Source organism: Podarcis raffonei, chromosome 10, assembly GCF_027172205.1.
Source record: "Podarcis raffonei isolate rPodRaf1 chromosome 10, rPodRaf1.pri, whole genome shotgun sequence".
Taxonomy (NCBI): Eukaryota; Metazoa; Chordata; class Lepidosauria; order Squamata; family Lacertidae; genus Podarcis; species Podarcis raffonei.
In genome coordinates this window covers 77419971-77446952 of record NC_070611.1, presented here as the reverse complement: position 1 = coordinate 77446952, position 26982 = coordinate 77419971, and the positions used below count along the sequence as shown (strand labels likewise).

The 26982-nt window shown below is 48.6% G+C and overlaps 5 protein-coding genes across 9 annotated transcripts in view; 2 read left to right on the top strand and 3 right to left on the bottom strand.

Annotated features, from left to right (window-relative positions):
- LOC128421704 (zinc finger protein 271-like) overlaps positions 1-21948 on the bottom strand; it is a 279246-nt gene extending 257298 nt beyond the window's left edge. For 2 of the 3 annotated variants that reach the window (XR_008332367.1, XM_053404829.1), the window contains exons 1-3: positions 21493-21948; positions 21211-21292; positions 20882-20964 (exon numbers count right to left, since the gene is read on the bottom strand). Coding sequence is in view for 1 of the 3 variants with exons in the window: in XM_053404829.1 (XP_053260804.1) it covers positions 20882-20964; positions 21211-21292; positions 21493-21906 (579 nt within the window). In the remaining 2 variants the exon portion in view is untranslated. The remainder of the gene's footprint in view (positions 1-20881; positions 20965-21210; positions 21293-21492) is intronic. The other variant, XR_008332368.1, reaches the window with a different exon arrangement.
- The window catches only part of LOC128421728 (oocyte zinc finger protein XlCOF6-like), a 226920-nt gene that overhangs the window by 54608 nt on the left and 145330 nt on the right, over positions 1-26982 (top strand). The window contains exon 1 of one of the 3 annotated variants that reach the window (XM_053404875.1): positions 2811-2877. The exons of the other annotated variants lie outside the window; for them this stretch is intronic. The gene's annotated coding sequence lies outside the window, so the exon portion shown is untranslated. Of the gene's footprint in view, positions 1-2810; positions 2878-26982 lie in introns of those variants that run through there. 3 annotated transcript variants of the gene reach the window in all.
- Positions 2811-26982, top strand: part of LOC128421721 (zinc finger protein 160-like) — a 28759-nt gene continuing 4587 nt past the window's right edge. The window contains exon 1 of the mRNA XM_053404858.1: positions 2811-2872. The gene's annotated coding sequence lies outside the window, so the exon portion shown is untranslated. The remainder of the gene's footprint in view (positions 2873-26982) is intronic.
- LOC128421706 (zinc finger protein 883-like) overlaps positions 16028-26982 on the bottom strand; it is a 268891-nt gene continuing 257936 nt past the window's right edge. The window contains exon 8 of the mRNA XM_053404837.1: positions 16028-16815. The gene's annotated coding sequence lies outside the window, so the exon portion shown is untranslated. The remainder of the gene's footprint in view (positions 16816-26982) is intronic.
- LOC128421745 (zinc finger protein 501-like) lies at positions 17372-18864 on the bottom strand. The gene has a single exon (XM_053404925.1). The coding sequence runs from the start codon at positions 18813-18815 to the stop codon at positions 17577-17579; it is 1239 nt and encodes a 412-aa protein (XP_053260900.1). The 5' UTR covers positions 18816-18864; the 3' UTR covers positions 17372-17576.

Sequence of the window (26982 nt, the reverse complement as noted above, 5' to 3'; positions counted from 1 at the left end):
TCCATGTACTGGCATTACCTGGAGGAAAGGCTTGGCAGAGTGATTTGACAGGATTAGGGTCTTGACACCTTGCTTGAGGGATTATGGAGGACAGGGGAGGTGTGATGGAGTCCTAGAGAAATTGAGCAAATTGGCACGTTGATTTTCTATGAATTTTATAGATTTTAGTCCCTTTTGACATTGACAATTGGAAATAAATGGATATATTATAGCGAAGAAGAAGGTGAAGAAGACATGCCCCCCCCTCTTTCCGTATCACACCTTAACATTAGGAAGAACTTCCTGACAGTAAGATCTGTTTGACCGTGGAATTTGCTGCCAAGGAGTGTGGTGGAGTCTCCTTCTTTGGAGGTCTCTAAGCAAAGGCTTGACAACCATATGTCAGGAGTGCTCTGATGGTGTTTCCTGCTTGGCAGGGGGTTGGACTTGATGGCCCTTGTGGTCTCTTCCAACTCTATGATTCTATGATTCTACCCCACTGGCTCTCAACAAGACTCTCAGGTTACCACCTCAACCCCTCCTCAACCCCTCCTCTTTGTGATGTGTCAATGATGTAGTCATGATGTAGTCTTGGGGGTGTAGCATGGGGGATTTGTTGTTGTTGTTTGGTCACGTTCGACTCTTCATGACCCCATGGACCAGAGCACGCCAGGCACTCCTGTCTTCCACTGCCTCCACAGTTTGGTCAGGGGATTAGCAGCTAATAAAAGTTGGGGTCTTCTTTTGTTCGGGGCTTCCATCTTGTTCCACCTGGTGGCAGGTGGGAGTCCTGTGGCGACAGTCTTCAATCAAGACCAAGCGACAGGCTGCTCTTTTGCTCTGCTCTTCCTGGCTGGTCTCCTTGTTTCTTGTCCAAGGGATCCCTCAGATTTTGGAATCCGCTTCTGGCTACAACTGTATCGGCTGCTTTTCTGAGCCTCTTGGCTGCTGTGCATGGACGGGGCCTGTGTCCACGGTCCTTGTCCTGGCCTTAGAGGCTGGGGTGGGGAGCTGGGATTTGGGGGGAGTCGTTTAGCTGCCAAGCACCAAGACCTAAAACACGGAGGGATCTAAGCTCGTGGGGTGGGGGAGGGGAGGATGTTGCACTTGTGGGGGGACCCCTCTTTGCAGCTGGATCTCCGGGATCAGCCCCTCCCCCGCTCTCCTGATCCAGAAGGAAGAGGGGAGGGGAAAACCTTCCTCTCCCCCCTCAATTCTTTCCCTCCCCTCCCGGCACATCCTCCTCTCACCCCGCCCCCACAAGCCCAGATCCCGCCCCCAAACGTCCCACCCCTTCCTCCTCCTCCTCCAATCCGGCTCTTCTGTCCCAGGAATGGGGGGGGGGTGAGCCCCCTCCCACCCTGCCTTCTTCTCCAGGACGTGGAGCTTCCACTCCGGATTGCTGCTCTGCCCCGTAGATCTAGGGGGGGCGGCTTTCGATGCTGCAGGAAAGGAAAGGAGAATCAGGAGCGAGGACAAAGAGGTAAAGGGGTCGCGGGGGGGGGGAGAGGGGAGAAAAGGACCCAGAGACCCCTCCAGCTCCCCCAAGCGCCTTCCGTGGGGCCTGGATCCCGGCACGCGTGCTGCGAAGAGGCGGAGATGGGGCGCGCACCCACGAGGACTCCCTGGGGCGCGGAGAAGCGGGCCAGGAAAGGGTTAAGGGGTGCAGGAAGCGCCTGGATAGAGACCCCCCTGTCCTTCTCCGGCTCGTCTTGGGGGGCAATAGGGACGGAGAGATGGGGGCGCATGGCAAGGGGGAGCCAAGGGGGCCTCTGGGTGCAGAGGAGACTCCAGGAGAGAGGAAGGGGGCCTAGGGTGGGGAGAGGAGGAGACGAGGACCCAGAGACCCCTCCAGCTCCCCCAAGCGCCTTCCGTGGGGCCGGGATCCCGGCACGCGTGCTGCGAAGGGGGCTTTCCTCGCAGGGCGGACCCCTCGCCCGGTTTCCCCTGGCTCCGCACGTCCCATGAAAAGCTTAAGGGGCGCGAGAGACGCCTGGATAGAGACCCCACTGTCCCTCCCTTGCTCCTGTCGGGGAGGGGGCCCTAGGATGGAGAGATGGGGCGTGCAGGACGTGGGGTGAGTGGTGCCAAGGAAGCCTCTGGGTGCAGGGGAGACTCCGGGAGAAAGAGAGGGGGTCATGGAAGTGGGCGGAGAAGGGAGGGGGGCGTCCCCTAGGCAGGGAAGCGCAGCATTGGCAGGGTGGGTGGGGAGATAGGAAGACCAGTCTTTGGGGAGACATCTCCATCATGACGCCCACGATGAATCTCCGGAGGGGCCGCCTTGGTTTCTCCCTCCCGCCAAGCAATCGACCCCCCCCTTCAAGGCGACCAGAGAGGGATCCCTGGAAAGTGGGGGTCCTGTCCCCCCCCTTCCATCCTGCAGTCTCCATCCTCTTCCCACCCCATAAGCCCCTGCCCTGTCTAGACACAGCGCTTCTGCCCAGTCCAACCACTGGTCCCCTGGAGAGGAAAGGAAATCCCGAGAGGAAGAGAGGAGGGGAGAGGCCTTCTCAGAAGCGGCTCTTGGTTTCCGCAATCCCACCCAGGAAGCAGCCAGAAACCTTTTCCTCTCTCTCAGGCCTCCATCTTTAATGTCTTTTCCGCTGAGGGTGAGGATAATGTACACCTCTCATCAGAAACAGGGGTGCAGAGTCCATGGAATGGCTCTCAGGGCTGATAGAGAAGTTGCACCTCGAAAACATTTCTGTTCCTCTTATTCTTTGAAGGCAGTGTGACTGACAAGCTGAGATACAATCCTTCAGCATCCGATGACAGCGACTGCATGAATCTTCCCAGTCAAAGGACCCATTTTCAGGATAGACAGTGCCTGGGGCTGGAGGCTCTACACACTGGGTGTGCCTGTGCAGGCCAAAGACTGCCAGTATTAGCACAGGTGAGGTGTGTGACCTCCCCAAATTTACAGAATGTATGTGAATGAGCGTTCGTGGGTGGGATTATAGTTTACGGCAACCCTGTGATTTTGCCCACCCATAACATTTCTTGAGCTAATATTGCAGTACAAATACCAAAATAACTACAAAAGAATCACAAAAGAATAATAATTGTAGTATTTATACCCTGCCCATCTGCTTGGGTTTCCCCAGCCACTCTGGGCAGCTTCCAGTACATATAAAAGACAGGAAAACATCAAACATTATAAACCTCCTGACACAGGGCTGCCTTCAGCTGTCTTCCAAATGTCAGGTAGTTGTTCATTTCCTTGACCTCTGAAGGGACGGCGTTCCACAGGGTGGGTGCCACCACCGAGAAGGCCCTCTGCCTGCTTCCCTGTACCCTCACTTATCACAGAGAGGGGACCAGCAGGAGGACCTCAGAGGAGGACCTCAGTGTTCAGAGTGAAGGATGGGGGTGGAGACACTCCTTCAGGTCTACAGGGCCAAGTCGGTTGAGGGCTTTAGGTCGCAGATCTTGCTCCTCCATAATGATCTCCAAGTCCGACATATAGTTAGCAGAATAGGAAAAAACACTCAGAGGCAGCAAAAAATCAATTCAGCAGATAAATTTAGTACAGAAGGCAAAGAAGCATGACAATCCAAAAACTGAATTTACAGTAAAACCCTAACACAGCATAGCAAAACAGCACTCAAGTAAGAAAGACACAAGAAGAGTAGAGAATAGCAGAATAGGAAGTGGGACCAGGCGCCTTTCAATACTGTAATTTATAAACAATTCAGTGTCAGAGTAACCTTGGGACTGGATAACAAGCTTGGCTCACTCCAGTTTAAGCCAGCTTCTTCTGGTTCCCAAAACAAGGAAGGTTCAGCATAACCTCATTACAACTTATTCCACCACCTGCTCTCAGCAGAAAGGAAACTCCCTTATCAGGTAAAATGTTCCAGCTAGAGAAAACACCAACTTTGAATCGCACAGAGTAAAACCACCAGAACCTTCTTGAACGAATAGACTAGAAATGATCTCTATCTGTCAGATCAATACTTTTCTTGCCTGAAAGATGCAACCATGACAATTTAAAGATCAGCACAAACAGTTTGAATTGTGCTCCGAAATGCACTGAGAGCGAGTGAAGATCCTTTAGGACAGTGTTACAAGGTTGAACTTTCCATTAAGTACAGTTATCTCTTTGCCTTGAATATCCAGCTTTGTCAGTGCCAGATTAGGATAGTTCTGTGTCAGAAGAGGGGCTCGAGATCAGGCAGCACGTCAACATTATAAAGAACCATTGGGGTGGGGTGTTTCCCATTTGCCAGCTGCTTTCCTTCTGCTTCTCCTGCTCTCTCCATGCAATGTGAGGCATGTAGATGGAGGTCCATCTCCAAGAACAGGAGCTTCCCTGAGCACCCATTCAGCTGACCCCAAGCACCAAGCCTTGTCACTAGTTCTCTGACTGACCCAGACCACAGTCCCTGGAAAAGACTTAGACCTGGGTCTCCCAAAATGGTCCACTTGGACCTCTTGAGGCCATTGGGACTGTGAAGGTGACTCATGAAGATCTAGAGGTGGAAACAGGGCTGGATGGAGGATTATAATAATATAATCATAATAATTTATTATTTATACCCCGCCCATCTGGCTGAGTTTCCCCAGCCACTCTGGGCAGCTCCCAATCAAATGTTTAAAACAGTACAGTGTTAAATATTAAAAACCTCCCTGAACAGGGCTGCCTTCAGATGTCTTTTAAAGATAACATAGCTGCTTATTTCCTTCACATCTGAAGGGAGGGTGTTCCACAGGGTGGGCGCCACTATCGAGAAGGCCCTCTGTCTGGTTCCCTGTAACCTCATTTCTCACAATGAGGGAACCGCCAGAAGGCCCTCGGAGCTGGATTTCAGTGTCTTTATGATGCAGAGGATGGGGAATGTCCAAAGGAACGATGGACCAGAGAAAGAGAGGGCCTGCATGGACAGAGAGCAGCTGCCTTTCCTGTGAGGAAGCAATTGATTTGAAAAGGCTGTATTCCAAGATCATGCTGTGCTATTAATGTTTGAGGATTATGAAATGTTGCTGCTGCATTACTATCATTTGATGACATTGCTTTTTAATTTGCTGTGTGTACGAGGGGTGGGGTGGGTGTTTAGTTGGGTGCGGGAATTTGTTTAATTTAATTTAATTATGGTGTGTTTGTAACATTCTCTTTTTTTTGTTTTATTGTTTTGTTAGTTTGTTTTTTGTACAGGTTTTAATTTGATTTTAAGGGGAGGGGTCAGGGCTGCCTGGGAGTGGGTCCCAACAAACAAAATGGCTGGGGCAGGTTCCACAGGGGGGGATGTACTGGGACAACCGATCTCAGTGATCACGGGTAGGAGGAGGAGTTACGCTAAGACCAGACCACGTCATTACCGAGGAAGCGGGCTTAGTCATTGTTTGAGGACTATCCCTGCCTCCAGGTCTGGTCTTGACCGGACGGATACTGGAATCAGCAAGGGATACCCACATGACCTGAAGGTGCTGCTGTGCAATGCCAGGTCAATGATCCATAAAACCATTGTGATCCATGACTTGATCGTGGATGGAGGACTTGACCTGGCATGTGTAACAGAGGCTTGGTTGGATGAAGCAGATGGGCCTGTCCTTGCCGCTGCTTGTCCACCAGGTTTCTCTTACACACAGCAACCCAGGCCTTGTGGGCGGGGAGGGGGGGTTGCAGTGATTTTTAGGAAGTCATTAGTTTGCACCAGGCGTCCTATTGAGAAGACCCAGTTTTCTGAGTGCATGTTCTGGCAGTTGGGCAATAGGGGCAGTACAGGATTCCTTTTGGTGTACCAACCCCCCCCCCCCCGCTTCACCAAGGATTCCCTGCCCGAGCTGCTTCAGGTCATGGTGGATGTTCTCCTGGAGACACCTAGTTTGGTTGTCCTAGGGGATTTTAACATCCATGCCGACACGACCTTACAAGGGGCCGCTCGGGACTTCGTGGAAAGCATGGCCTCCATGGGGCTGTCCCTGAATAAGTCTGGCCCAACCCATAGCCGCGGACTTGCCTTGGACCTGGTGTTTACCTCTATGGATGTTCGTGATCTGACACTAAGTAAAAGCAAAAGAAAGAAGTGCCATGGTCAGATCACTTCCTGGTGCAACTGGACTTCTCCGCGACCCTTCCCCTCTGCAGGGAGGTGGGACAGATTTGGATGGTCTGCTCCCACCACATAATGGATCCAAATGGTTTCCAGAGAGTGGTAGGGGATGCTTTATCCCATGTTGATGGCCTTTCAGCTGATTCCCTGGTGGCCTGCTGGAATGTGGAGATAACCAGGGCTATTGACTGGCTCCGAAGCACCCTCTCTGGTTGCATGGAGCCCGAACAGCCCCGTGGTTTTCCACGGATCTGAGGGCAATGGAACAATCGTTGAGACGGCTAGAGCACCGGTGGCGGATGACCCATTCTTTAGCTGACCAGACACGGGTTAGAGCTGAATGTTGAGCCTACCAAGTGGCGGTAGTGGCGGCAAAAACTACTTTCTTCACCGCCTCTATTGCATCTGCAGAAAACAGCAGCAGGAGACTTTTTCAGGTGGTTCGCAATTTAGCAGAACCACCTGCAACATCAGGGCTCAGTGCAGCCCACATGATCTCCTGCAATGATTTTGCAAAGTTTTTTGCAGATAAAATCACTCAGATTCACTCAGGTCGCTCAGATAGACTCCACCGTGGCATCAGGGCCGGGGCGGGAGAGTGCTAGAGTCTGTCTAGTCAAGTTGTGTGGGATCAATTCCAACCTGTTACCCCCGAGGATGTGGACAGACTGCTTGGACGAGTGAAACCAACCACTTGTCTCCTTGATCCTTGCCCATCCTGGCTGATAAAAGCTAGCCAGGAAGGGCTGGGCGATGGGCTTCGTGGCGTGGTGAATGCTTCCCTCCGTGAGAGAGCCTTCCCAGACCCGCTGAAAGAGGCAGTTATTAAACCGCTTCTTAAAAAACCATTTTTAGATGCGGCCACGATGCCCAACTATCGCTGAGTCTCAAATTTTCCATTCTTGGGCAAGGTGATTGAGCGAGTAGTTGCTGAACAACTCCAGGCACGCCTGGAAGAAGCGGACCATTTGGATCCCTTCCAGTTGGGATTCAGGCCTCATCATGGGACTGAAACTGCCTTGGTCGCACTGGTTGATGATCTCTGGTGGGCTAAGGACAAAGGTTTCCTAGTTCTGCTGGATCTCTCAGCGGCGTTTGATACCATTGAGCATAACATCCTTCTGGACCGTCTTGAGGGGCTGGGAGCTGGGGGCACTGTCATACAGTGGTTCCGCTCCTTTCTCCTGGGCCTTGTCCAGAAAATGGTGTTGGGGGATGAGTGTTCAGACCACTGGGCTCTTACTTGTGGGGTGCCTCAAGGTTCTGTACTCTCCCCCATGCTTTTCAACATCTACATGAAGTCGCTGGGAGAGATCATCAGGGGGTTTGGGCTGGGTGTTCATCCATATGTGGATGATACCCAGCTCTACCTCTCTTTCAAATCAGAACCAGTGAAGGCAGAGAAGGTCCTGTGTGAGTGTCTGGAGGCGGTTGGAGGATGGATGGTGGCTAACAGATTGAGGTTGAATCCTGACAAGATAGAAGTACTGCTTTTGGGGGACAGGAGGCGGGCAGGTGTGGAGGATTCCCTGGTCCTGAATGGGGTAACTGTGCCCTTGAAGGACCAGGTGCGCAGCCTGGGAGTCATTTTGGACTCACAGCTGTCCATGGAGGCGCAGGTCAATTCTGTGTCCAGGACAGCTGTCTACCAGCTCTATCTGGTACGCAGGCTGAGACCCTATCTGCCTGTGGACTGCCTTGCCAGAGTGGTGCATGCTCTAGTTATCTCCCGCTTGGACTTCAATGCGCTATACGTGGGGCTACCTATGAAGGTGACCCAGAAACTACAACTAATCCACAATGCAGCAGCTAGACTGGGGACTGGGAGCGGCCACCGAGACCACATAACACCGGTCTTGAAAGACCTACATTGGCTCCCAGTACGTTTCCGAGCACAATTCAAAGTGTTGGTGCTGACCTTTAATGCAATAAACAGCCTCTGTCCAGTATATCTGAAAGAGCATTTCCACCCCATCGTTCTACCTAGACACTGAGGTCCAGCACCGAGGGCCTTCTGGCGGTTTCTTCACTGCGAAAAGCAAAGTTACAGGGAACCAGGCAGAGGGCCTTCTCGGTAGTGGCACCCTCCCTGTGGAACGCCCTCCCACCAGATGTCAAAGAGATAAACAACTACCAGACTTTTAGAAGACATCTGAAGGCAGCCCTTTTTAGGGAAGCTTTTAATGTTTGATGTATTACAGTATTTTAATGTTTTTCTGGAAGCTGCCCAGAGTGGCTGGGGAAGCCCAGACAGATGGGCAGGGTATAAATAATAAATTATTATGATTATTATTATTATTATTTCATAAAAATTGGGAACATGGGTAGGAAGCGGGGGAATGTAGGAGATATGTGAAATAAGAGAAGGGGCAAATGGTGTTTGATTTGTTCTTTTCCCTTTGTTCTCTTCCTTGGAATCCAAAAAGGACTTCCTCTCTGCCCACTCTGAAGAAGGTGTTACAGAAGAACATCAGAATTCCAGGGCACGGGGAACCTTTCATTTCATTAGGAATAGACATTGAAATGTGCAAAATGTGGAATATGCTTCACTGAATGAGCACACATAGCTCACATCAACTAACTCACAGGAGAGAAACCTTTTAAAGATTTGAAGTGTGGAAAGAGTTTCACTGATAGTGAAAAACCTAGAATACATCAGCGGACTCCCATGGGTAAGAAAGGATTCAAATGCAGGGAGTGTGGGAAGAGCTTCAGTCAGAATGGAAACCTTAAATTACACCAAAAGACTCACACAGGGGAGAAACCATATGAATGTATGGAGTGTGGAAAGACCTTCAGTCAGATTGGAAACCTTAGAACACATCAACGTACACATACAGGGGAGAAACCATTTAAATGCATGGAGTGTGGAAAGAGCTTTGGTGATAGTGGAAGCCTTAGAACACATCAACGAACTCACACAGGTGAGAAGCCATTTAAATGTATGGAGTGTGGAAGGACCTTCAGTCAGATTGGAAACCTTAGAACACATCAACGTACACATACAGGGGAGAAACCGTTTAAATGCATGGAGTGTGGAAAGAGCTTTAGTGATAGTGGAAGCCTTAGAAAACATCAACATATTCACACAGGAGAGAAACCATTTAAATGTATGGAGTGTGGAAAGAGCTTCAGTTTCAGTTCAAACCTTAGACAACATCAACTGACTCACACAGGGGAGAAACCATTTAAATGCATGGAGTGTGGAAAGAGCTTTAGCCAAAATGCGCACCTAACTTTACACCATCAAACTCACACAGGTGAGAAACCATTTAGATGTATGGAGTGTGGAAAGAGCTTCATTCAGATTGGAAACCTTAGAATACATCAACGGACTCATACAGGGGAGAAACCATATACATGTATGGAGTGTGGAAAGAGCTTCAGTCACGATGCAGGCCTTAGATCACATCAACGGACTCACACAGGGGAGAAACCATTTAAATGCATGGTGTGTGGAACAAGCTTTAGTTATGGTGGAAGCCTTAGATCACATCAACGGACTCACACAGGAGAGAAACCATTTAAATGTATGGAGTGTGGAAAGAGCTTTAGTTACGATGCAGGCCTTAGACAACATCAACGGACTCACACAGGAGAGAAACCATTTAAATGTATGGAGTGTGGAAAGAGCTTTAGTTACGATTCAGGCCTTAGACAACATCAACGGACTCACACAGGAGAGAAACCATTTAAATGTATGGAGTGTGGAAAGAGCTTTAATTACGATGCAGGTCTTAGACAACATCAACGGACTCACACAGGAGAGAAACCATTTAAATGTATGGAGTGTGGAAAGAGCTTTAGTGATAGTGGAAGCCTTAGAACACATCAACGAACTCACACAGGTGAGAAGCCATTTAAATGTATGGAGTGCGGAAAGAACTTCAGTCAGCGTGCACACCTTAGAATACATCAACGGACTCATACAGGTCAGAAACCATATAAATGTATTGAGTGTGGAAAGAACTTCAGTCAGCGTGCACACCTTAGACAACATCAACGGACTCACACAGGAGAGAAACCTTTTAAATGTATGGAGTGTGGAAAGAGCTTCAGTTATAGTGGAAACCTTAGAAGACATCAGCAGACACACAGGGCAGAAACTGTTTAAATGTATGGACTGTGGAAGGAACTTCAGTCAGAGTGGAAGCCTTGATTTGTGTCAACAAACTCACACAAAAGACAAACCATATAAATATCAGGAAAGTAGGTAGAGGTTCAGTCCTAGTGGAATCCTACATCTACAGACTCATGGACAGGAAGAACTTTAACAGTTGACACCCTACAAACCCATCAACCCTCAAAGAGGAGAAGCTGTTTAAAGGGAAAGATTGCAGAAAGTGCTTTAGTTATAATGGAGTGTTTAAGGAACATCTAAGAGCCAGTGTGGTGTAGTGGTTAAGAGTGGTTCGTAATCTGGGGAACCGTGTTTGCGTCTCCGCTCCTCCACATGCAGCTGCTGGGTGACCTTGGGCCAGTCACACTTCTTTGAATTGTCTCAGCACCACTCACCTCACAGAGGAAGGGAAAGGAGGATGTTAGCCACTTTGAGACTCCTTCGGGTAGTGATAAAGAGGGATATCAAATCCAATCTCTTCTTCTTCTTCTCAGAGTGGAGAACCCATTTAAATGTATGGAGTGAGGAACGTGTTCCTTTCAGAGATTTCTCTTCTTCACAGCAATGAACTCAGCAGAAAATCCATCTTCAAAGTGTGTCATGTATTTGTTCTGGTGTTTATATGTAAAACTGTATAGTAATGAAATAATGAAGGTAATGTCCCACAATAATGAGTATAATTTTAGATGTAAGGTACCTTTTGATAGTGAGGGGGAGAGGGTGAATCTGTATTTCTGGTGGTGAGTGAGGATTAGGGCTGGGCATATATTGATCTCATCCTATACCGGTTTCTAGACTACATTGTGATAACCTTTGGAAAACAATGGATATGGCAATACACCACGAATCACAGTGTGTGTTTCTGGGATGCACATTTGCCTCAAAGCAGCCGGCAGAAAGCTTTGCTTCATGAAGGGCTTCTGGCTGATCGCTCGCCATCACAGTTGGAGATCTCTTTATCGGAGGAGACCTCGGTATATCAAAGGCAGGGGAAACTGCTCCAGCGCAGCAGACCCCCGGGAAAACCTCAAATCGAGGATTTTGAGGACATGGAATCTGGCAGGTGTCAAAAGTGGGCTCCCCCCTCCCTGGAAAGTTCTGTTTTTGAGCTCCGAGAACGAGGGGGTTGGAGCTGTGACACATCGGACAAAAAGCTTCCTGTGTTTATACGAAGCTGCGAGACTGTGAGGCATTAGCGGTCAATTCTTCCAACATCAAAAGCATTTAAGGACTGTATTGTGAGTACCTTTTACGTTTGGATTATATATATGGCTAACTAAAGACCTGACCCCAAGAGTCACTAAATCTGAGATTTGCCCAAGGACTTGTTCCGATCATAATGCTGTGTTGACAGAGTTAAAATTGTCTCTACAGGGTACTTTTAGATGGCAGATGAATGATGCTTTACTGAGAAATGAATTGATTGTAAATAAAGCTCAAAAGACCCTAAAGGACTATTTTGAATTGAACCTGAATCAAGACAAGAAGTTGAAGAGGCAATTGCCCAAATGAAAATAGGCAAAGCACTGGGACCTGATGGTTTAAATTCCAAGTATTATAAAATATTTAAGGATTGGCTCATACAACCATTGATGGATGTTTGTAACAAAATATTAAAGGGGGACAAAGCACCCGAGTCCTGGAAAGAGGCCTTCATCACTCTGATACCCAAACCAGATACAGATAGAGCTCAAGTAAGGAATCAGCGACCAATTTCCTTGTTGAATGTGGATTATAAAATATTTGCAAATATTTTGGCTAAAAGATTGAAGAAGGTTTTGAATAAGCACACATATAAAGATCAATCAGGTTTTTTACCTGAGAGGCATATGAAAGATAATATTAGGAATGTACTGGATAATATTAGGAATGTGCTGGAAAGATTAGAGGCAAAAAAGAATCCTAAAGCAATGTTAATGTTTAGTGATGCAGAGAAAGCCTTTGATAATGTTTCTTGGAGTTTTATGAAACAGAACTTGTGTAATATGGGGATCGGTCAAAATTTTTTAAATGATATTAATGCAATTTACTTTGAGCAGAAAGCAAAAATTATAATTAACAATGTGGTCTCAGAAGAAATCAGGATTGAGAAGGGAACCAGGCAAGGGTGCCCACTTCCTCCCCCCTGCTTTCTATTTCTGTCCTAGAGGTGCTGCTGAATATGATAAGGAATGATGAGGAAGTTAAAGGCATAGTAGTGGGAACTAAACAATATAAGTTAAAAGCCTTTGCTGATGATTTGGTATTGACTTTACAGGACCCTGAGATCAGTGCAATCAAAGCACTGAAGATAATTCAACAGTTCGGACAAGTTGCAGGTTTCAAATTGAATAAGAATAAAACCAAAGTTTTAGGGGGGGAAATAACGATACATGAAAAACTTAACTTAGAGGAACCCACAGGGCTGAAGTTTGTGAAAAAGGTGAAATATCTGGGTGTAAATATGACTGCAAAAAAATTGCATTTGTACAAAGACAACTATGAAAAGTTATGGAAAGATATCAAAAGAGATTTGGATATTTGGACAAGGTTGAAACTATCTTTGCTGGGCCGAATTTCTGCGATAAAGATGAATGGATTGCCTAAGTTGTTGTTTTTGTTCCAAGTTCTCCCTATCATTGATAAGTTGAATTGTTTTAAGGAATGGCAAAAGATATTATCTAAATTTATCGGGCAGGGGGAAAAACCCAGAATTAAGTTTAAATCATTAACAGATGTAAAAGAGAGAGGGGTTTCTCCCTGCCAGATTTAAGGATTTACTTTGAAGCTGCAGCCTTTTGCTGGCTGAAACAATGGTTTTTATTGGAAGATACAGATGTTTTGGATTTAGAAGGTTTTGACGGTGTATTTGGTTGGCATGCATATTTATGGTATGACAAGATAAAAGCTCACAAAGGATTTTAAAATCATATAATTAGAAAATCTTTGTATGATGTTTGGATAAGATACAGGGATTTGTTAGAAAGGAAAACACCCAGATGGATATCACCATTGGAAGCTAAAACTCATAAAAGGTTGAATATGAAAGCTACGTGGTTGAAGTATTATGATCAGTTGAAAGATAAATTAGATGATTTAATCCAGTACATCCAGATAAATGAAGTGTTTAAAATGGATAAGAAAATCGGTTTTCAAACAGAGAAATCCAATCTGAAAACAGAATTATTAGATACAAAACCAAAAAATCTATATAAGATGTATAATTTATTGCTGGAATGGCATACGAGAGATGAACAAGTGAAATATGTAATGATTGAATGGGCCAGGGATGTGGGGCACAATATCATGATGGTGGACTGGGAGAAATTGTGGAAAAAAGAATTGGAAGAAACAAGATTTACCAACTATCGAAGAATGGCAGATGAAGATGATGGACTATCTGGAATTTGCCAAACTGACTGGGAGACTCTGAGACCAGAGAGAAGAGATGGTGGAAGAAGATTAGAAGAAGTTTAAGGAATATTTGAAAAAATATGTTAATATTTAAATCTCAGAATAGTTCTGGAAGTGGATATAGGCTGTAGGGTTAGAAGTAGAAGATAGTGTATTTTAAAATAATATTATTTGTAAGCGATAAAATGTGAAGTTAATTTAAGTGTGATAAAAAAAGATGGTTAGAAACTATGATATATGTAAACTGCTAAAGAAGAAGTAAAATGAAAATCAGACAGGTGGGACTTGGGGAAGCCCACCTAACAATGTCTGGAAAAATAAGGATAAGAGAATAATCTGTTTGTGTTGTTTGTTTTTTTGTTTGTGTTCTTTATTTGTGTTATAAAATGAATTTTTTTTTGAAAAAAAAGAAGAAAGCTTTGCTTCGTGAAGCCCCTGCAGATGCCAAGTTCCTGACTTCCCTCCCAGACGACAGGAAGCGAAAGACACACCTCCATTGCCCTGTGTCCTTCCAGCCTCTTTCCTCCCTTGCTCCCTTCTGCCGGTTTGTGTGCCTGACTTAGATATCCTGCGTGCTGTATTTTTTTACTTCTGAAACTGGATTTGCTCTCAGGAGCAAAGTTTTGTGCCTCACTGGGGACCCAGTGAGAAGTGTATGCTTTGAAAGCTCAGTAAACTATTACTGAAGAAGTCCTGCTGCCCTGGAGTTGCTCTACTCAAGCATGCAAGATGGTTTTTGCACCAAACTCTGTCATCCCCCCACCGCATGATCTCCAAGCACTGCTTCTTCACCAGAACTTCATCCCTGCCTCCTAAGCATTCTGAAAAAAACTTGAAATGCTGTAATTTAATGTAAGATTTTGCCCCAAGCCTAATTGCAAGAGGGGGGAGGAGGGGCTACAGGTACCAGGGAAGATTCCTGGGGGGCCCATCTTCACTCTTGAACCCCATGGGGCAATCCCAGAGCTCCTGCTTATTCTGGGGTTTGGGGAAGATAGTACTTTTCCATAGTCCCAGAAGTTTTCATTCAGTCATGCTGGTAGGGAGTTTTCCTGCCAGAGGGCCACAGTTCATATTACTATCATACTGATTGCACTGTTGTTTCTGCTTTTGCTGTCATAGAGCGGGTGGGTGCGGGGGGGGGAGGCACCAGCTGGGGGACCCACAAGGGAAGAAGGCTCAGAGCCCAGGGACTGGTGGTGGGATGGCGATGAGCAGAAAGAGGGAGAAAAGGGAGCAGAAGGGGAGGGGAGATGTTGCAAGCTGAGGAGGAAACAGGGTTTGGTGAGCAGGAAGAGGCTGGGGCAGAGAGCAGTCTAGGCTCAGAGGGAGGAGAGGAGGGAGCCAGAAGACCCAGAGGAGGCCGGCTGCTGAAGCATCCAGGGAGACTCCCCCTCCTGCTGTGACCAGCTCCCCTCTCCCCCTAGTCTCTTAGAGCACACAGAGAAACCTGGTTCAGACCCCATGAGCCTGTACATGATATTAACAGGTGGTGTTTTTTTGTCCCAACATGCATCACTTTAATCTTATTGATAATGAACTGTATTTTCTGCCCATTCACCCCCTTTGAAGAAGTCCTTTTGGAGCTCCTTGCAATCTCTCTTTCTTGGAAAAACCCTGGACAATTTACTGCCATCAGCAAACTTTGCTACCTCCTAAGTCTATATCATTTATGAACAGGTTGAAAAGCCACAGGTCCCAATACTGATCTTGAGGGGACTCCGCTTTCTGCTCCTCTCCAGAGAACTGTCCGTTTACTCTCTTGGTGTTTCAGAAGGAGGGCTGCCTCCGACAGAGGGGCACATTTTTCTTCTAAGGGCACATTTCTGGGGTCCCCACAGTGCCCCCCAGCCTGGCTCCACTTGGCCAGGGCAGCTGTGTTTTGTTTTGCTGCAGATGAGCCTGCCCCCTGAAATATGGGGTCTTAAAGGAACTTTGATGGGGGCAGAGGGGTCGCAGCTTCCCCACACTTGTGAAGGAGCCATGAGGGGGAGGCAGGTGTAATTGGGGGGGAGTAGTGTGGAGGAATGAGCGAGACGGAGCTTCTGGAGCCTGTGCTGCCCCCTCCTTGCCTGCTCCCTGAAACTTTCCTGAGCCTCTCCCCTTTTCATTTCAATGACTGGGGGTCCCGCACAGCCCTCAGGGCGCCTCAGTATCTTGGGGGGGGGAAGCTATTTTGTTTGCTGAGGGCAGGGACACAATCCTGTCTCATTGCGGGGTGTCAGGCTTTTCGGTAAGAGGCTCAGGTGGAGAAGCACTGAGAAGGAAAAAATCCTGGGGTGCTGATTTCCTCCGCTGCCCAGCTCCCCAGGGGGCCACACCCCACGGTCCCTCCGGGGTCAGCAAAGAAGGAGAATCCAGGCAAGTTAAAGGAGCAAAACAGCGGTCAGTAGACCTGATCTTTATTTGTAGCAACAAGGTTCATTCACACAAAGAGTAGGAACCCCGAGAAGTTGGTTGCATGAACTTTTAAGACTTACCCCCTTTCCCATAATAAATTTTCTAACAACTTCATCAATACATGACATGGGGCTTTTTCAGGGGTTGTTGCTGTTGCCGTTTTGTATTTATATTTTAGATCTTCTTGTGATTCATGTGGAAATTGTTCAATTATTCAATTTTTCAATCCCAGCATTCCAAACTAACCCTATCGCTGTCTAGCATTACCTAAAATTTACTCTTCTACTGTAATTACCATTAATATATTAATGTCATTGATACATGCGTATAAAACTTTAACTACAAACACCAAGACATTGCACTGAAACTTTCAATAAATGTGCATGCATGCACTTTCCAAGAGTCTCATTCGAGAGCCAGTGGGGTGCAGTGCTTAAGAGTTTTGGACTAGGAACTGGGAGACCTGGGTTCAAATCCCCACTCAGCCATGCAGCTCACTGGGTGATGGCTTCACGGCCCAACCTACCTCACAGGGTTGTAGTCAGGATTAAACGATGAGGGGGAGAACGACTTAAGACCACACTGAGCTTCTTGAAGAAACAGGTGGTATATAAAGGCATCCAATAAATTTCACTAAGCAGAAAGGTAAGATTCTGCTCTTAGGCAAGAAGAATTTGCTGCACAAATATAAGATGGGGGATACCGGGCTTGCCAGTAGTACATGTGGAAAAGGGGTCTTAGACTAACATGAGTCAACATTATGATGCAGCAGCAAAAAAGGCTGTTATTCTAGGTTGCGTCCAAAGAAGTCAAGTGTCCAGATCAAGAGAAGTAACAGCCCCAATTTCTTCTGCCTTGTTCAGACCACACCTGGAGTCCTGTGTCCAGTTCTGGGTGCCCCAATTTAAGGATTTTGACAAGCTGGATGGTGTGCAGAGGGGGGTGAGCAGGACAATTAAGAGTTGGGAAACCAAGCCTTCTGAGGAACAGGAAGGACTATCACGTGGAAGATTGAACAAGCTTGTTTTCACCAGCTCTGGAGGCTGGCACCCAAACCAATGGCTTCAAATTAGAGATGCCCTTGGAAGGTTGTGGACTCTCCTTCCTTGGAGGTTTGTAAGGAGAAGTTTGAAGGCAATATGTCATGGAAGCTTTAGTTGAGAGTCCTGCAGTGGACTAGACAACCCAGGGGTCTCCTGCAGGTCTAAAATTCTATGATTCTCCCCTGTATGAATTCTTTGATGGGCCATGAGGTTAGTCCTCTTACTGAAGCTCTTTCCACATTCCAAGCACTGATATGGTTTCTCACCACTGTGAATTCTTTGGTGGGAAGGGAGGTTGTCCTTCCGGGTGAAGCTCTTCCCACATTCCAAGCACTGATAGGGTTTCTCCCCAGTGTGGATTATTTGATGGGCCATGAGGTTGGTCCTCTTACTTAAGCTCTTTCCACATTCCAAGCACTGATATGGTTTCTCACCACTGTGAATTCTTTGGTGGGAAGGGAGACTTTGCTTCTGACTGAAGCTCTTTCCACATTCCAAGCACTGATATGGTTTCTCACCACTGTGAATTCTTTGGTGGGAAGTGAGACCGGAGCTCACAGTGAAGCTCTTCCCACATTGGGAGCACTGTTATGGTTTCTCACCACTGAATTCTTGGGTGTGCCACGAGACTGGCACGGTGACTAAAGGTCTTTCCACATTCCAAGCACTGATATGGTTTTCCCCCTGTGTGAATTCTTTGGTGGGAAGTGAGATCGGCTCTCTGGAGGAAACTCTTTCCACAATCCAATCATTGATAGGATTTCTCCCCGGTATGAATGCTTTGATGGGTAGCGAGATGGGCGCTTTTACAGAAGCTCTTTCCACGTTCCAAGCACTGTGAATTCTTTGGTGGGAAGTGAGATTGGCTCTATGGCAGTAACTCTTTCCACATTCCGAGCACTGATAGGGTTTCTCACCACTGTGAATTCTTTGATGGGAAGTGAGATTTTGCTTCCGACTGAAGCTATTCCCACATTCCAAGCACTGATAGGATTTCTCACCACTGTGAATTCTTTGATGGGAAATGAGACTTGCCTTCTGACTGAAGCTGTTTCCACAGCTCATGCATTGATAGGGTTTCTCCCCAGTATGAATTCTTTGGTGGGAAGTGAGACCGGAGCTCACAGTGAAACTCTTCCCACATTCTGAGCACTGATAGGGTTTCTCACCACTGTGAATTCTTTGATGGGCCGTGAGATTCGCCCTGTGATTGAAGCCCCGCCCACATTCCAAGCACTGATAGGGTTTCTCACCTGTATGAATTATTTGATGGGCTGTGAGATGGGTGCTCTGACTGAAGCTCTTTCCACACTCTTGGCATTGAAATGGCTTCTCCCCCCTGTGAATTCTCTGATGTTTACGGAAGGTTGTGCTTGTATTAAAGCTTTCCCTACAATCCAAGCCCTGATAGGGTTTCTCCCTGCTGTGAGTTATTTGATGTGAAATGAGATGTGCACTCGTACTGAAGCTCTTTCCACATTCCAAGTATTTCAGTGGGTCCTCCCCTGTGGGAATTATTTCTTGTGAAGTGAGGCTTTCATTCCAACAGAAAGTTCCCCCCCATTCAGAGAACTGAGAGGGTTTCTTCCCAATAGCATTTCTTTGGAGGGTAGTCGAATTTGAGCTGTGACTGAAGCTCTCTCCACACTCCAAGAGTGGCAATGGCTTCTCCACTGTGTGGATTCTGTCATGGGCATCCTCTCTCTCTATTTCCGAATCATCACCACCTGCAATGAAGAAATGGATTAGAGCTGCAGGAAGAAATGGAGTGCCACTGTATTGAATATTGATCTCTAACCCTTGTGATAGAGGAAGAATTCCATGCATCAACACTGCTGACCACACACTAGAGGTGGGCAGTGTTAGAAACAGAGATAGGACAGCTAGGACATAAAGAGGACCTTAAACCTAGGTTATGGGCTCAAAAATGGTATGTCCATATGCACTCTCTTATGACAAAAATACAAAGCTGAAAAGGAATGAACAGCAGCTGAAATAATATGTTCATTTTTCACATGGTCTGGTCCTTCCCCTGCCCACCCCTCTGAGTTTTTAAGAAGGTCTCTCCTTCAGTCTTTAGAGAGTAGCTGGAAGTGGGGAGGCAGAAAAAGGTCCTTCTTTCCTTCCACTCTGCAGTTTTAATCCGAAATATTAGATTCTGCGAGCAGAGCTCGGAAACTGCTCGTGTCTATGACATTCCCTGTTGCAAAATGTGCCTAGCACCATGCGAGTTTCAGACAATGGAGGTGGTGGATGATTGTGTCTACTTAAGAAACCAACAACCTCTTCGTTGATGCTGACCTGGACAAGTGTACTGGCGAGGCAGTTCCGGCAACGGCTCACCTCTCCAAAAGAGTACAGTGGTACCTCTGGTTAAGAACTTAATTCGTTCTGGAGGTCTGTTCTTAACCTGAAACTGTTCTTACCCTGAGGTACCACTTTAGCTAATGGGGCCTACCGCTGCCGCCATGCCGCTGCCGCACAATTTCTGTTCTCATCCTGAAGCAAAGTTCTTAACCCAAGGTACTATTTCTGGGTTAGCGGAGTCTGTAACCTGAAGCGTCTGTAACCTGAAGTGTCTGTAACCCGAGGGACCACCGTATGGGTGAATGGGATGCTAACCAATACCAAGATGAAGGTCTATCAGGATTGTGTGTTGAGCAAGCTGCTTTGTGAAGTGAATTGTGGACAATTACAACCATCAGAAACAACCCCTCAATGCCTTCCACAAGCTCTGTGTCAGGAAGATTTTGGGCAATACAAGGCAGGACAGTGTCAAACAAAGATGTGCTTTCCTAACCTCAAATTCCCAGCATGTTCCCACTCCATTCTCAGCAAGCTCTATGCTGGCTTCATCATGTCCACGGTCAAAACCTGCTGATAGCCCTCCATTTAAGGTCAGTTTTGGGGGTATTAGAATCCCAGGTGCTGCAAGTGGCCCTGCAGAGCTCCCTCAAAACCAGGGAGGCTTATCACAGAGAGAGATGCATGGAATTTCCAAAGAGAAATTATGATGCACAAGGGAGCCTTACTGAGAGAGGCCACTATCCCACAATTCTCCTCCATGACTTCCTTATGCAGAGCTCTCTGGTCAGGATCCAGCAACGCCCATTCCTCATCTGTGAAACGAACAGTGACATCCTCAAAGCACACTGGACCCTAAGAGAGAAAGGGAAAGATCCTCTTTAGACAGCACTAAGGTTGTCTGCTACACATTGCTCTGTTTCTTTCTGCTTATTAAATGGTGTTTTGTTTCAATGGGATCGTCCTGCTGCAGATTTTAATTTGGGTGCTCTTTTTAATGTCTTAGTGGAATTCTTTTCTTGTGTGATTTAGTGATGGACATTAATCTTAGTGTAAATGGGTAGAACTCTACATTGTGTTCTTAAAATCCTTCTGTCTGTGCCAAATGGAAGGATCCCCTCTCTGCTCCCCATGTGATGTTCTTGGGGGGGGGAGACCCTTCTGATGCCCTAAAGACAACTTCAAGAAGTGCATGGGGGGAGGAGAAGGGGGGGAAAGCCCCATTGTGCAACTGATGTAACTGGATAGGTGAATCCTGGGAACTGTTTTTTAGGCTTTTTGAACTGCTTAGAAGTCTATTTTAGCATTCAATGATAACTCTAGAAATAAAACTACAATGACTTATGAATGATCTTATTGACCTTCAGAAGGTGAGTTAAGGCAAGGTGGCTGTTCCTTATTCTCAGCACATTAAGCTTCTCGAATGGCATTCTCAGCCTCTTGGCTTCTGTCTAGGCTGCCCTTGACAAAGACGCCTTCAGAGAAGCTTGGACAGAAGCCAAGAGGAGGAGAGAGATTTTTGGGGGGCCAGAGGCACCCTGGCTGCCCCACCCCTCAGCCCCCTTCCCCACAGGGCTCCCTCCCTCTACCTGAGCTGCTTCCACAGCCGTTGCTTCTCCTTCACCACCAGGAATAGATGGAAGAGGAGGTCTTGCTGGCATCATCTGGTCACCTGCAAGAGACAGAGGTAAGTGGGAAGCCAGGAGTGCAGCTGCTCTCCAAAAAGTCTCACCTTCTGAGTGCATCTGGACATTTGGACCCATTTCATAATTTAGTTGGGTTAAAAAATACAACTCCCTCCTTGGTGCTCTTGGCCCCAAGTGTCTTCCCCCACCCCCCAAAAAAGATGACAAGAACCCATCGATTTGTTTTGATATCCACAGAAAGGGACCAAACGGAGAACGGACTCCTTCCTTACCCAGCAGCCTCTCTCTGGTGTTCAACCGAGTCCTTTTGGTCTCAGAGGAATCTGGGCCCATTTCTGCAAACAGATCCTGTCTCTGAAATAGCAACAAATATTCAAAACAGAGAATATGAAGAAGGGTTAGAAAAGGAATGACAGAGGCAAAAACTGAAGGGCAATCTGATAGCATTGAATGGCTGCTTTCCAAAAAAGGATGGTATATTAACAGAGAATTTTCAGATATTGTCACTCACGTTCGGAGCCCCTTTGGAGTATCTAGATGAAAGTCTCTCTCACCTGCTGCTCTGCCTGCTTTCTCTCCTCCGCCTGACTCAGTAGGAAACCTTCGGCCAGGGCCACCGCCTGGGAACTGCTCTCCGCTCCACATTCCCTCACCCAGCTCTCCATCTCCAGTGGAAGGACAGCCAGGAACTGCTCCAAGATCACCAGGTCCAGCATCTCAGCTTTCGTGTGCCTTTCTGGCTTCAGCCATTGATGGTAAAGGTTGTAGAGTCGGCTGCAAACCTCTCGAGGTCCTTTGGCCTCCTGGAAGCAGAACTGCCTCAATTGCTGGCTCTGCACCTCTGAGCGGAGAGTGTCCTCCTCACCCAGGATCTTCTGCACAGTTTTTCCCCAGAATCCCCCACTGCTCCCGGTTCTGATGGCATGGCCTCTTCCTGCTTCAGGGCCAGCTGAGTTTTTCTCATCCATCTGTGCTCTCAGGAAGCCTCCAAGAGAGAGAATCCCTTGATCTTCTGCCAAGCTCTGTCTGTCTGAATTAGAGATCCTTGCAAATTCTACAAAGCAAATACATCGCTCTGTTACAAAACTGACATATTGCCTGGAAGAGAAAAATATTCCGTGAGGAAGTATGTATGAGTCTTGGAAGAGCCAGCTCTGGACTGCACCACAACCCAGACTCTTGAGGTTTCTTTAGAAAGGAGAAGGAAAACGTATTTTTCGCTCCATAAAATGCACCAGAGCATAAGGCGCACCTAGTTTTTAGAAGGGGATGCAAGAAAAAAAATATTTTTAAAGGGAGCTCTGAGTAGAGCCTGTATGCATCCCAGGCTCTGCTCAGTGCTCCCTTTCACGAGTCGCGTGGAGCGTGTGTGGGGCGCTTGCAGGCTTTTCCCCAGGAGGGAGAAGCCCCCAAGAGCCGCACACATGCTCCACGCGGCTAGTGAAAGGGAGTGTGGCTCTTGGGAGCTTTTCCAGGAGGTGGGGGAAGGGACTGAGGGGCTGCCCTCTGTCCCTTCCCCCACCTCCCACAAAAGCCAGCAAGAGCCACACGCTCTTTAAAGGGTGCACGGCTCCTGCGGGCTTTTCTACGAGGAGGGAGAAGGGACTGACTGGCCACGTCAGTCCCTCCTCCCTCCTCGGGGAAAAGCCTGCAAGAGCCGGGCGGAGCGTATGTGCGGCTCTTGGGGGTGTTTTCTGCCTGCCTCCCGCCTGCATTCCCTCCATAAGACGCACACACATTTCCCCTTTTTAGGAGGGAAAAAGTGTGTCTTATGGAGAGAAAAATACGGTAAGTCTCCAGCCCTCCTAGAGGGAAAGTGACCATGCAAAATGTGCAGGGAACTGCTGGTCTTTCTGAGAGATGAATCAGCCTGGTTGCTGCTGCCTTTCAGAGTTTTCAATCAAGGAATGAAGTCAGAACTGTGATTGACAAGTGACTCATTTGTACTGAGTGTTATCTGAGCATTGGGTTATGGTGGAGGTCCTAACTCAGGACTCCTCAAGAGTTGTCTCCTGCCCAACCCCATTCAGAGCACATTTATTCCCTTATCTGGCTAACTTCTGAGGGCCAAATGACATGTGGGTGGGGTCAAAGGACAACAACACTCGAAAGCAAATAAAGTGGGACTCGCCTTTCTAAGCGTGTAATGTGTTTTCAACTGTTCTTATTGCTGTTTTTTTAAATTTTGTAATCTGCTCTTGGAAATTCGGGTGATGGGCAGGGAACAAGCAATAATGATGATGATGTTACATTGCTTAACATGCCCCCTCCCCAGTGATGAATACTTGAGGGCACTCCTGGGTCCATCATGGTCGCTTGAGGCTCAGGTGCCCATGTCCAGCTCAGGCTAGTTCCCCACCCCACAGACCTTTTCGGACAGAGAGGACATGGCCCTGGTCCTCCCTGCTCTGCACCAGATGGGATGGTTGCAACGCTCTCTGTGTGGAACTGCCTTGAAGGTGACTCGGGAACTGGCCCAAAATGCAGCAGCCAGATGATTGGCAGGGCTGCCTCTCTTTATGAATGGCATTTCTCTCCCACCTCTTTGTCCAAGGAGATCAAGGCGGCATCCATGGGTCTACCCCTCCCCACTGAGTCCCCCCACAACAAACACATTGGATTCCTGTTTTAAAACAGTTGCACTGGTTGTTTCCTTTCCAGCAGGACCTCTCCTGCTCTGGATGCCTTGGCTTGTGAGACCTCCAGTGGTGCTTTCATAGAACTATAGAAGTGGATGGCACCCCAAGGATCATCTAGCTCAACCCCAGGCAATCTGAGAGGCCATGCTTGCATCTGGAGGAACTGAGCACTGGAGGAGAAAATGGGCCCTGCAGGATCAGGCCAGAGGCCTCCCTCCTATAGGGGAGACAGAGAAGAGGAGCCACCCATTGCCCTCTCCTCCTCCTCCACAGATTGGCCTCCTCCTCTTTTAACGCCACCTTTATTGGTGGCCTCTGCCTGTTGTGGGAGGGAGTTCCACAGGTTTTACTCTGTCCTGCAAGAGGAAGCGCTTTCTCTTCTTTGCCTTCCTTCCTTCCTTCCTTCCTTCCTTCCTTCCTTCCTTGCACAGGTGAGGTTTTAGGGACCAGGGTATATTTCATGTCCGAATGTTTCCATCCGCGGACAACCTCTGTCATAAAAGGGGACTGATCCATACATCTGAATGGGGTTTCTCTGCATGCATTTCCCCGCTCCTGGACCCAAGGGGTCAGCAGTGCATCCATGCAAAGGAAGAGCAGAGCTGCCGCCCTCCGCGCCCTGACTTGCCCCCCTCTTGCCATGCAGCGCTGGGACCCCCGCTCTCCCCATGGGCCCTATCCTGGGAGAGAGGAGACCCACCGGATCCCAGCAGGCGCCCCCGGGCAGCCTCTGCAGAGCCGAACCAACGGGACCCTCACACGCCCGACTTCTTGCAGGAAAGGGAGGGATTGGGCTTTCGCTCTGGAGGACCCTGCCCCCCCCCGTCTTACTTTCCTGTCTAGGAATCTAGCTCGTTTCCGTTTAACCCTTGGCAAGCCGAGCGCACCCAACTCACGCCTCTCCCTCTCCCGAGAGCCGGAGAATCGCGCAGCAATGGCATCCCGAGAAGGCGGAGGAGGAGAGGTTTATGGATTACTTCCGGCAAGGGATACATTCAGTTTTGGACAGCATCTGAACGGCCCCCTAACAGCTGGCCCCTGAACACGGGTCCTAAGAAATCTTCACTGGCTCCCGGTCCGTTTCTGAGCACCATTCAAAGTGTTGGTGCTGACCTTGAAAGCCCCAAATGGTCTCAGCCCGAGGAAAACATTTCCGCAAAAAGATCAAAACATGTAGCCGCAGGTGATACAATAGGAGCCTTTCTGCAAATGGCCTTTGCAACTCAACTCACTGGGTGGTAACAAAGTATACACATTTGCCTCTTTTCAACGGATGCTTTCGCTTAGCCCCGTTTCCTCAATGAATCCACCCATTTCAGTAAAACCTGAGCTGAAATAGTAAGGAAAGCAAAACAGGAGCCCTGTCTGACCCCCGTCAGCCTCCAGACTCCCCCAGTCACGCGGCAGGAGATTCTTCCTGAGCACCCCCCCTCCGTGAGGTGGGTATGACATCATGGATGATCCAGTGATGATCCATATGATCCATTGATGATCCACATGATCCAAGCAGACTTGTCCAAAGAGCAGATCTCTAGGCCTGAATGAAACGGGTCTGCGATGATGGATTCGGGGGTCAAGAAATCCGCCCTTTCCAATGCTCTCTCAGGCTGGCCAGGAAAAGGCAGGGAGCAGGAATCGTCAGGCATCCCGGTTGACAGACAGACTTGTCATGTTGCCAAAACATGGAGTCTGAGCTGATTTCCATGTACAACTCACTTTGTGGCGCAACCGGGGATGATTTTGGGTGCTCTCTCTGTGACGGGGGCGTCGATTATTTGAGGATGTACAAATTGCAACGCGCTTTAGTTCTGGGCTGCTTCACTCCTTGCATGGGGGGGGGGTGCTCTGCGCGCAAACAGATCAACAGCTGCCTTGCTTTCTTCCTGGCCTCATTGTCTTGCCTCTGACGGAGACACAAAGGAAGAATTTTACCTGGGTATCGGGGCTTTGTGTGCAAAAAGCAAAACCACTTTTTTCCCTAACACAGGAGTCAAAAAGCCTAACCCGCTGCTCAGTGTGCACCAATACCTAAAACCTGGAATGGATCTAAGATCATGGCGTGGGGGCGGGGGGAGGGAAGGATTTTCAGTGTAAACATTGTAGGGGGGGCGCACTTTGCAGCTGGATTGCCGGGATCAGCCCCTTCCCCGCTCTCCTCATCCCCAGAAGGAAGAAGGAAGGGGGAAACCTTCCTCTTCTTCGCCCCCCTCAATTCCTCCCCTCCCGGTACATCCTCTTCTCACCCCGCCCCCACAACCCTCAACCCCTCCCCCCGTATGTCGCACCTCTTCCTCCTCCTCCCATCCGGCTTCTGTTTCCGGAATGAGCGGAGAGAGCCCCCCTCCCAACCTGCCTGCTTCTCCCGGACGTGGAGCTTTTGGGCCGGATTGCTGCTCTGCGGCGTAGCTCGGGGGGGGGGCGCTTTTCGGAAAAGGGAAGAGGGGCGGCAGGGGACCCCCCGTGGATGTTGCAGGAAAGGAAAGGAGAATCGGGAGCGAGAACAAAGAGGTAAAGGGGTCCGGGGGGGGGAGAGGGGAGAAAAGGACCCAGAGACCCCCGCCAGCTCCCCCAAGCGCCTTCCGTGGGGTCTGGATCCCTGCGCGCGTGCTGCGAAGGGGGCTTTCCTTGGCCCCTTAGGCGCCTTGGCAGCGGCGGACATGGGGAAGCTACGCAGGGGGTCCCCACGAGGGCCCCCTTGCCCCGTTTCCCCCGCGCAGGCATCCCTGGGGTCCTGTGGGCTCCGCACGGATAAAGCCAGAGCCGCGCCAAGGGGGGCCTCTGGGACAGAGGGAGGGAGTCGAGGAAGTGGGGAGGGGGAGCATCCCTGGGGCAGGGAAGTGCAGCACTGGTGTGGGGGAGAGAGGAAGACCAGTCTTTGGGGAGACTTCACCATGGTGGCGCCTGCGGGGATTCTCTGTAGGGGCCGCCTTGGCTTCTCCCTCCCACCCAGGAATCGGCCACCCCTTCAAGGAGACCAGAGACAGATCCCTGGAAAGTGGGGGGTCGTGTCCCCCCTCCCCTTCCTTCCTGCAAGCTCCATCCTCTTCCCACCCCATAAGCCCCTGCCCTGTCCAGGAAGAGGGGAGGGGGGAGGCCTTCTCAGAAGCGGCTCTTCATTTCTGCAATCCCACCCAGGAAGCAGCCAGAAACCTTTTCCTCTCTCTCAGGCGTCCATCTTTAAGTTTCTCTTCCACTGCATGGCTCCAGTACAAATAAAAGACAGTAAAACATCAAACATTAAAAATCTCCCGATACAGGGTTGCCTTCAGCTGTCTTCTAAATGTCAGAATATTGCCCACTTCCTCGCCCTCTGCCTGGTTCCCTGTAACTTCGCTTCTCGCAGGGGGGGGGAATCAGCAGAAGACCTTCGAAGGAGGACCTCCCTGTCCAGACTGAGAGATTTTG